At 47.4% G+C, this 11,021-nt stretch overlaps 1 protein-coding gene across 1 annotated transcript; it reads left to right on the top strand.

Annotated features, from left to right (window-relative positions):
• The first annotated feature begins 263 nt into the window (after window positions 1-263).
• On the top strand, window positions 264-10,622 carry Prss54 (serine protease 54). Its single transcript, XM_027938985.2, is given in 6 exon segments — window positions 264-302; window positions 304-352; window positions 3,952-4,123; window positions 7,613-7,871; window positions 8,416-8,547; window positions 10,059-10,622. Coding segments are annotated over 6 exon segments (1,212 nt in total). The 5' UTR covers window positions 264-266.
• The last annotated feature ends 399 nt before the right edge of the window (window positions 10,623-11,021 follow it).

The following is an 11,021-nucleotide window of genomic DNA, read 5'->3' as shown; positions in this document are numbered from 1 at the left end:
CAGAGACCTAACTCTCTAGGACGTCCAGGGGTTCAGGCTGCATTGAGAAGAAAACTGTAAAAAAGTGGGCTGCCTTCTCTCCTTGAGCCATCTTACGAACTGCTAGCTGGACATCGTGCCCCTTTACTGCACAGAACCAAGCACTAGGGATGTGACAGGTTGGTTTCAAGGTCCCTGACACTCACCCCTTTGTGGGGGGTGAGGAAGACCCTGGGTGTGTTTGCCGGGATGTGCAGTCGCTAAATCTCCTGTCTCCCCAGCTGCCCATGGTGTCTGCTGTGGTCCTCTCTGGGGATGGCAGAGATGAGAGGGGTGCTGCTGGTGCTGCTCTGCCTGTTCCAATCCTCTGCCGGTGAGTGGCCCGGTGAGTGACTGGGGAAGGAAGACACAGGGCAGCGGAGAGCAAAATTGCCCCTGGAACCGCCGTCTTGTAACCCAGGGTGCAACAAAGTCGGGGGGGCTCAGCTGACCCCACCTGGGCCAGGAAGTGAAGTGGTCCTCAGTGTCCAGGGAGGGACTCAGGGAGCTGACACAGCACTTTGCTCTGACAGCAGGAACCAGGCATCCCCGCAAACTGTGGGGTGTAGATGTAGAAAAGTGGCTTCAGAAGCCCAATGCCAGGGCTACTCCTCAGGGTAGGAAAATAAGCCTTAGACTGCAGAGAGGGATGCCAGGCAGAGAGTCAGCGGGAGGCCTGTCCCCGACCCTGCCCTCTGCCAACTGTAACCACCTAGTGTGGGGCTGCTCCTGGGAGCAGCGCGGGCTCCTTCTGCTGTAGGTGGCCTGCAGCCTGCAAGAGCCTCAGGTGGCAACTGTGGCAGCTGCAATCCCCTCTTCTCCTGATCTCCAGGATCTTTAGGACTAAGAGTTCCAACCCGCAAAAGGCAGGCAGACAGGGGCCGGCTGACGACTAAGCCCACTACATCAGGACTGGCCCCACCCTGCGGCCACCACAGCTGTCTGGGCCCTACCTTCCCGGGAAAGATAGGAGACAGGACAGCACCCACCCCCACGCACGTTACCAGGGGCCCTCTGCCTGCCTCAGTCTCCTCCACCTCCACGGCCTCCTTGCAGCCCCAAGGAGACAAAGAGATGCCTAGAAAACACAGCTGAGTGACCCAGATAGACATTTTATCTCTGCATCCAATCTCATGACAACTTGGCTTCCCAAGGGTCAGTGAGGTCAACTGAGTGGGCCAACTAGAGCTTTGGAAAGGCACAAGCCATCACATGCAAAAGGCACCTGGGTTAGGAGGGATTGATCAATGCCTGGACTCTAAAGATTGCCAATGTCCCAACAAAAAATCAGACTGTAGATAAGGAATCCTACCTTTGGTGGTTCCTGAAGCACTTTGTGGCCTTACTGATACCCTCTTGCTAACAGTGAGCCTAGTTATTGTTCCAGTAAAATCTCCAAGGGTCCCTTAATGAGATATTTGATCACATCATATCCCATAATAGAGAGGTCCTCTGTGGTCTTTTAATGATACTATATTGTAGATGACAAGTAACCCAGAGTATCATGATTTGGAAACTGTCTCTGGAGCTGACAAGAAAGGTCACCTCCCAGACGTCACGGCAGAATTCACGGCTCCTCTTCTGTATACTCCAGGCGCACTCCCTCGAGTCACAGATCTCCACATGGCCATCACTCATCGGCCTGTGCCCACACCTGGCAGGGCTCTGTGCTGGTGAATGCATGGCTGTAAGTGCAGTCACCAATAGTAAAATTCATACAGTCTGGGGGTGTTCATCATGTGACACCTGTGACCCAAGGCCACCGATTTAGAAGTAAGTGTTGGTGCTTGCAGATCTGGATTTATAAAGAGCAACCAAAGCAATCGTTTGGATTTTTAAAAATACAGTTGTCCATTCTGCCCTGAGGTTGAGCATTATCTGTCTTAGGGATACAGTCTGCAAAGCACTTGCCTGTAATTTCACCATGTGTGATCACTACACCTCTAAGAGGTGTGCGGGTCCTGGACTCTGCCCCATGTTTCAAAAGAGGAAATGGAGACTCAGAGAAGTGAAGTGGCTCCCCCACGTTCTCACGGCTGCCTCAGAGGCCGACTTGACTTTGGACTCTGCGTTCAGGTCCTTCCTAAACACGTTAGAATCTATCCTGAGAAACTACCCTGAGTAAATGCAGTGCTCAGGATTCTGGCAAATGTAATGTATGGCCAGGACAGACACTCTCTGCACCCACCTCTGCTTAGGGGCATTCTGGGTCCAAAAAGTAGACAGGGACCAAGTCCTGTGGGGGTGGGGTTCCCCAGACAAGGCATGTTGACTGGGGAAGGAAGACACAGGGCAGCGGAGAGCAAAATAGCCCCTGGAACTGCCATCTTGTAACCCAGGGTGCAACAAAGTTGGGGGGCTCAGCTGACCCCACCTGCGGCTTTGAGGACGTACATTCCCTTCCCTTTCTTTTTCCCCCTCCCTCTTTCTCTCCCTCCCTCCTTCCTGTCTCAAATATGTTTTATTTTTAATTTTATTTAACTGTCACATAAAAATTGTGCTGATTTGTGAGGTACTCCTTCCCAATTGGATCAATTTTTTAAAAATATTTTTTAGTTGTCAATGGACCTTTATTTTATTTATTTAAAGGCAGTGCCGAGAATCAAACCCAGTGCCTCACACATGCTGGGCAAGCGCTCTACCCCTGAGCCACTGCCCCAGCCCCTGGATCAATCTTAAGAGTCTTCCTTTTCTGACATCCTAAAGCTCCATGACTCCATATGTAGATTACCTTTTTTTTTTTTTTAATTCAGGGCAAGACAGGACCACCCTGGACCGACCCAGTACTAGTAGGGGAGTACACTATTTAAACCATTAATCAACATTTAAATCTCACTGGAACAAAGTCCAGGCTATCCAAGAGATTGTCCAGTTCAATAATTGGAAGACAGACGCTGAGCAGCACTGGTGGAGGACACAGACAACCCCCAGTGGCCAGAACCTTTTAGCCCCTCAATGACAAAAGGTCGAGGAGCCTTAGCGGGCAGAGCTCTTTTGTTCATGAACTAGGTAACTTACTGAGCAACTGCTAGGTGCCAAGCACCATGTTAGACCCTAGGGATATATTCCAAGTAAAACAGACCCAGCAGCAGGGAGAGACGCACAGCTTGCTGGGAGAGAGCAAGGGTGGATTCAAGGATACAAACTGTGGCTGGAACATAAACCTTGAGGTTGAGAGGTTGGAGTCTGGATTCGTCTGGAATGGCCCCATATGCTACCAGCTGTGTAAACCGACAAGTGCTTAGTCACCCTCACCCTTGATTTTCTCACCCAGGAGCTCAGAGTGGCAACGCCCAACCTTCAGGGTTGTTGGGGGGATCCTGTGAAGTAGGGAATACAGGCAATAATCAAATTTTTCTCAGGACCCTTTAACACTCTGAAAAATTATCGGCAATGTCCAAAGACTTTTTGTTTTATGGAGCTATAGCTTTCTGTATCTACCGTATTAAAAATTTAAACTAGGAAAAACTTAAAACACAAGAACACACGAATTTACACACACTATTGGCCATCTGAGGGATGACATCACGAAGCCTCTGGAAAATTCCACCTACCGTAGTCACAGAAGGAGAGTAAGAAAAGCAAATCATAGTTTTAAACCTGGAAGAAAAGCATCTTGACTCCCCAGGTCCCAGAGGACACTTTGGGAACCGGTGACGTATTCAGAAGAGCTCAGGTATTGCCTGGCGTGTAGGGCTGCATGCTCAATAAATGAGCATTAGCATCAATGTCGGATGTGATGTTTCGGTCCAAAGATGCCACCAAGCATCTTTAATGTGGAAGACCACCTAGGAGAAGGAAAGAAAAGAAACAGGGTGGTAGAATCATGATGAGCAAGACGGAGAGCCGGCTTAAGAGGGGTCCCAGGGCTGGTGGCCCTGTAGGCGGCCACAAACCCCTTGCCCCACAGTAAGGTCCGCACTCCCTCTGCAGGTTGCGGCCTCCAGAAGTCCCCACTTGGGGACTTTTCCGAGGAGGACCTGGTCACCAGCACACAGTTCCCCTGGGTGGTGTCAATACAGGACTTGCAGTACACCCACCTGGCGTTCGGCTGCATCCTCAGCGAGTTCTGGATCCTCACCATAGCATCCGCCTTTCAAAACAGGCCAGTACCTCTGCCTTGGGGCCCACGAGGCCGGAGGGTGGGGTCACAGGGTGGCTGTTCCCTACTCAGTCCAGAGACACCTTGCAGGGCAGGGTAGATTCCCACCACCAGGGAGCTGGCTCCAGGCTCACCACCTGCTCTGCCACATCTGGGGATGTGGCTCAGTGGTCCAGCGCCCCTGAGTTCAATCCCCGGTATCTCCAGCCAAAAAAAAAAAAAAAAAGTCGGTGCCTCTGTGACTATAGTAAAACCAGAATGCATGTCCTGCCTGTAGAGAATGGAGCAGAAGCCACTTTGCTTCTCAGTCGCCACTCACAAGTCCCCAGCGCAGAGGCACCCGGGCGACTGGTGATTGTAGAACCCAGTTCAAAGCCACTTTCTTACAGTGGCACTCCAGGGCTAAAATTTGTATCAATTTGCTAGGGGTAACAAAAGAAATTTGTCATAGTTTGGGTGTTGGCAGGTTTGGTTTCTCCTGAGTCCCCTCTCCTTGGCTTGTTGATGACCGCTTTCCAGCAGTGCCCCTGAGTGGCCTTTTCTCTCTATGTGGACATCCCTAGTGTCTATCTCTAGTGTCCTGTTGAATTAGAGACCTGCCTCTTTAACGTCAATGACCCTCTCAGTGGCTGTATCTCTAAATACAGTCCCATTGGTGGTCAGGGTTTCAACCTATGAATTTTTTTTGGGGGGGTGCAGGGGAACACAGTTCATTCTACAACATCCCCCAATACAGCTACGAGCATACCATCTACCTTATTCCTCTCTTAACTTTTTTCACTCGATAATTTTAGAGAATTTATCTTATAGATAAGAATCATATTTGCATATTTTATGACCTTTTTGCCAGCTGTACAATACCCCATTGTGGATATAGCATAATTACACAGTCCATTAAGAATGGAAATTTAAGCCGGGTGTGGTGGTGCCTGTCTGGAATCCCAGGAGCTCAGGAGGCTGAGGCAGGAGGATCTCAAGTTCAAAGCCAGCCTCAATAAAAGTGAGGTGCTCAGCAACTCAGTGAGACCCTGTCTCTAAATAAAATTCAAAATAGGGCTGGGGATGTGGCTCAGTGGCCAAGTGTCCCTGAGTTCAATCTGCGGTAACCCCATCCCCCCAAAAAATGGGAATTGGAATTGTTCCAACTTTGACTAGTACCAAAAATGCTCCAGTAGACTTGTACAAACATTATTTCACACACATGTAAATATAGTGTAGTATGAATAACCTAGGTGTGGAAAGACAGAATTAAAAAAGACATGCCTTTATATAATCTCCATTGCTCTTGCCAACGAGCCCTGCACGGAAGTTCGGAAGTTCTGCTTTTCCGTTAGAGTTTTCATTGTTGCTATTCTCTATCACTTAGTCCTGGTTTTGAGTTTTGAGTTCTGGTTTTGAGTTTCACTTTGACTCAAGTGTTTTATTAAAGACAGAGTTTTAAAATATCCAGATGCTAGGGTCCTTTGTTAGTTTTTTCCTAACATTATTCGAGTTATGCTGCATGGCAAGTTATTTAGCCATTTGCTGAGGTTGTCTTGTAGTCTGTTATATGTGGAACATGCTAATATTTTCCCAAAAGTTCACTCTCTGTCTTTGATGTATAATTTATTACATTAAAAAAAATGGGAAGAGGAGATCTACCTGATCAGTGTACTAGACTGATAGAGGTGAGTTGAAATCTCCTACCGAGAACAAGCCTGTTTCTCCTCTTATTTCCTGTGATTTTTTTTACTTGGGCACTGTGTCACTTTACCATAGACTGAATTCTTTGTCATCTCTAAGAGCCTTTTGTAGCCTTACTTAATGCTCTTCTCAGAGTCGATGTTTGGGTTGCGACTGCTGCTTCTCGTTCTTGTTTCAGGTTGCATTTTCTGTTTTTATTTCTTGTTTTTCTTTTCACTATATGACATTTCTTTTTGCTTTAGATGTCTCTGCTGAACAAATTTGTTTCTTCATTCTGCTTTTCAGAATGAAAATCTTCTTTAGCTTAGATCTATAATTTCATGCAAGACCCCCAATCCTCTGCTTCTTTCTGGACAGTTCTTTCTAGACTCTGCAGTGGCAAATGCCAGGATTTCTATCTTTTCACTTCTTTTCTCCTCTTTTATCGTCCAGATTTAATGGATTACATATGTGTGTTGGTGTTCCCTTCATTTCGTTGATGTATTTGCATATTGAATTATTTCTTATATTAGCTGTACAAGAATAATATGTTTAGACTCCTAAAAAAGATGAAAACATTGGTTTGCATACCCATCTCTGACTTGCTTTCTAACTTGTTATGCTATTTGATTTTTGCAAAGGTTTACATTTTTGTTGTAATCTAAAAACTTTTGAAAATTTTTTGTTTTAATTTTAATCCAATATTAAAATGAATTTCACATACCCCAACAGTCCTTTGTCTGGGTTTCCTCCATTGGACACTAGGTCTCGCTAAAATGTGTCTTTGTGTAGTTTGTGAAAGGCTCCCAAGAACCACATTTCCATGGTCTTTGCATATTCAAAAGCATTGTGCTGTACTTAAACTTGGATGATCACCGAAGGACAGATTTCATGGCTCATGACTTCTTTCTTTTTGAAGATTTTAAAGGCTTTGCCCCACCCACCCCACTCTGGTTTCTAGAATTGAATTCAGCTATAGAGAAGTCTGAGGTCGCTCTATTTTCTCCTTCTGGGTAGAGTGACCACTCGGTCTTGTCCACCTGGGAAGAGTCTGGTTGAGACCTGCTGTCTCAGATTCCTGCTGTTAGCCCCTCCTCTCTTATCACAGCTTCCCTGAGTTAAACAATAAGTGATATGACCCAATTATAATGACTTCACTTTTGTTCATCTGGATAGCCAGGGAGTTCTTGTCACCTTAACTTAAATTTAACTCCATCATTAGTAAAACCAGAACTTCTCCAAAGTGTATTTACAAAGTATCAGATTGGAAAGATGCTTGTATTAAAGTGTCAAGTGCTAAAAGCAGGAGGCTTACACAATGGGTATAATCATGTTTTTAAAAACATTCATAGAAAGTTTAACATTTGTAACAAGGTGTTGGAACAAAGGGTGTGAAATAAAAGATTCTTCAGGCTCCCAAGGGAAGACACAAGCCTAGGGATTAGGAAAATATTTCCTGGAGACTGATCTAAAGGAGTGAGTAAAAATAAACCCAGGGGCCGGGCATGGTGGCTCACACCTGTAATCCCAGAGGCTCAGGAGGCTGAGACAAGAAGGATCTTGAGTTCAAAGCCAGCCTCAGCAAAAGTGAGGCTTGCCAAGCAACTCAGTGAGACCCTGCTTCTAAAGAAAATACAAAATAGGGCCAGGGATATGACTCAGTGGTCAAGTACCCCTGAGTTCAATTCCCAGTACCCCCAATAAATAAATAAATAAGCCCAGGGAAGATGAGTTGGATACCCATTCCAGGCTGGGAAGTAAGGAAACAGGAAATGTGAAGCTCCTGGTTGCCTTAGATTCTCAACGTTCTCTTTCTTCCTCTCTCTCCAGGAAGTCTGCCATAGTTATTGTTGGTATAGCTAACATGGATCACAGAAATATTGCTCACACAGAGTATCCAGTCGATACCATCATCATCCACGAGGACTTTGATAACCACTCAATGAGCAATAACATAGCCCTCCTGAGGACAGACTCGGCCATGCATTTTGACGACCTGGTCCAGTCCATCTGCTTCCTGGACAGAAAGCTGCATAAGCCACCAGCCTTGCAGAACTGCTGGGTGTCAGGATGGAATCCCACGTCTGCAGTTAATGCAATCCTTCTCCTAGAGGAGGCTGTGTGTGTGCTGGCAGTGGGGTGACTCAGATGAACTGTTCTAGGGCTTATTGTAATAATTCAGGCTATTTGAAGTTCTGGAGTTGGGCTGGAACCCTTACCCAATCATGGAATCTCTATATTACATGGGTCCTTTTTCCTCTAGGCCTATACCCAAACTGGAAGTACAGAGGTAGTGGACAGCCTGAGATGTGCACAAGGTTATGGGGGGTAGGGAGTGGGGGGTGGGGATATTATTCCCTAGACTAGAGCTGACTGTCCAGCCATCCCTGGAAAAGAAACAAGGGAATAGACATTCTCTAGATGTGGAGGAAGGGTGCATTGTTCTCTGCCTGTTTACACATTCAAGTCCAGAACAATGACAAAAACTTACACATAGGTTCTGGTTTCTAGAAAGAAAAGGGATTTATGGGCACATCTACCTGTTGTCATTTGGATATGTGAGTTGCAGCTGCACTGACACAGGGGACTGCCTTCTTCTTAATAATTCTTGGGCTCTCTGTTGCATGGTCCAGACAGGAAATCACATGACAATGAGTATCCTGAGGAGAATCTCCGTGAAAGACATTGACCTGTGTCCCTTACACCTACTCCAGAAAACAGGATGCGGCAGTCACACACAACGGGAAACCGAAGCCGTCTGCTTGGTAAGAATGATAAAGTAGAACCTAATTCCTGAGACTGAGCCTTGGGTACGTCCAGGAGGGACTAGAGGCTCCTCCTCCCTGCATGGGAACCTCCGTGAGGGCATGCCTGGGGATTCAAGGCTATCACCGGAAGGAACAGCATCGGGCAGATGGCTCAACACAAATCTGCTGAATGAACAAACCAGTTCCCATGTTCAGTGTGGCATGATTAAGCATGTCTAAGTCACAGATTTTTAAATGGGCTGAAAATCGGTGCCGAACTCCACATGCAGATATATCTGAGCAGGTCTGTAGGAGAGGAGTCATTGAAACCAGCCTGTGTGGAATCTAGACTCTCCTCTAGTGCTGGTGAATGTCAGATATTGGGGTTTTCTTCTGTGAGAAGCCCTTCCCTCTCCCCATACGAGGGCTGTACAGATAGGCCCTTCCTGCAGAGTTGCTCTTTCTTCTCTTTACTCTCACCTCTCTTCTGGAGTGACTTCCTCAGGAAAAGGGAGGCTTATTGAAGGAGGATACCCCAAACAGACCAAACACCCTGGCCTCACCCTGGGAAGGGGCCGCAGTGGCCGCTCTTCTGCCTCTCTGCTTCTCGTGGATGAATCTGCTCCTTTTGTCAGACACTCGGGGTCTGCCTGTGTTCAAACAGTGAGAGCAACATTTCACTGCCTGCTCTTCCAGCCAGGCAGGCCTCACTGGTCCAATTTGGCTGAGTAGCCATTGGAGGACAGCCCTCTTCGGAGACCTAAGATGGACCATGGGCTAGAGGTGGGTGTGGGACATTCCTTTAAGAGGAGGCCTGGAGTGGAGAGTGGGTGGGACAAGTAAATCATGCCTAGTAATGGTCTTGTTGCTTTTCCCATTTTTCTCAACTTTTTGTAGAAAACTGGTGGCCTTTTATAGACATCAAGATGATAGAGAGTGCATCCTGTGTGCACGGTACCATGGTGCTTTGCATGTGTTAGAGGCATTTACTGTGTCCCCACTTGGGCTCAGAGAGAACCTCGTTACTTGGCTAGGGTGGGGAAATCTGGGAGGCTAACCCAGTGGGCATTCCCTGGGGGCTCTGCCCTCACTCTCTAGACATTCCCTTTGGGATTGCATTTGGAAAGGAGCAGCTTAGGTGAAAGATGGGAGCAAGCTAGGGAGGAGAAGGGGAATAGCATGCAGTAAAGCCAGAAAGGAGAGTAAGTAATACCAATATTTGAGGAATGAGAAGCCCAAAGAGGGAAGATGTAGTCAAAGTACTAAGGACATGAAAGGGACAAGAAAATGCAGTATGAACCAGGAAACTTCAGGCAATCATAGGAGTCCACAAATAATTCGCATAATAAAAGGAAAATCATGTTGGAATTTGTGGTGGTGGCTGTGTAGATTTGAAATAGTATCCTACAATCTGCCTTATTTCCAGGGAGAACCCGTGTAAAACATTTCTAGAAAAAACAGCACAAGGATCTATTAAAAAAAGAAAACATGTTTTTCTAAGACCTGAAGCCTTCTGTCCTTTGTCGCAGGGGGAAGCAGGAAGCCCCATGATGTGCCAGCTACAGCAGTTGGATCTGTGGATCCTGAGAGGAATCCTGACCCAAGGTGGAGATACATGCCCAGGCATCTTTATATACACCAGGGTGGAAGATTACAGCGACTGGATCATGTCCATGACTACCAGGAATGACCATCCCCTGTTCTCACTCCAACACTGGGACAATTTTATACCTCGTCCCTCTTTCGAAGAGCACGCTGCCGTGACACGGAGCACACATTCTGAAGTGAGCCACAGGAGCACACATTCTGAAGTGAGCCACACCAGACGGTCCCAAACCTCCTTCCAAGAACAAAGTAGTTCCACTATGACTTCACAGCTGACGAACAGCACTAGAGATGAGCTAGACTTTAGGGAAAAGGGTCTCCGGGAATCGGGCAGATCTTCGGAGGCGGCCCTTCAACCTATGTACTATGACTATTACGGTGGGGAGGCTGGGGAGGGGGGGTCTTTTGCAGGTCAGAACAGGTTACATCAGCCCCAAGAAATCATCTTGGTTTTCTTCGTGCTTGTTTTCTTTGGCAGTGGTGTCTAGTCTAAGGGGAGCTAATCCACCAAACTGAAGAGGAAGCTCAGGATGCCACGTGCCAGGCATTCGCCATGATGCTGGGGTGTCTGTTTTTGATAGTTGCACACCTGAGCTGCCACGGACGGCCCCACAGCACACGCTGGGCTGGCTCTCCCTCCTCTGTCCCACTCCCACATGCGGAAAGGTCACTTTCATTTGTGCTTGTGAACTAAACGTGGGCTAACAAGTGTCAAACCGTTAGCGTGCCCTGTGGTTCTTTCAGTGACAATGGTTCCAGGGGCCAGGCGGTGAAGACTCCCCGTGGGCAGATGTAGCCTGGGAGGTGATGGCCAGCCTGGCTGGGGAGTTGGGGACACCAGTGAGAGGACCCTGTGACTAGAAGAGAGGGGAGTGCTTTAATGGATC

This window comes from Marmota flaviventris, chromosome 18, assembly GCF_047511675.1.
Source record: "Marmota flaviventris isolate mMarFla1 chromosome 18, mMarFla1.hap1, whole genome shotgun sequence".
Classification (NCBI taxonomy): Eukaryota; Metazoa; Chordata; class Mammalia; order Rodentia; family Sciuridae; genus Marmota; species Marmota flaviventris.
The sequence above is the reverse complement of the archived record's forward strand: the minus strand, read 5'-3'. Positions and strand labels throughout refer to the sequence as shown.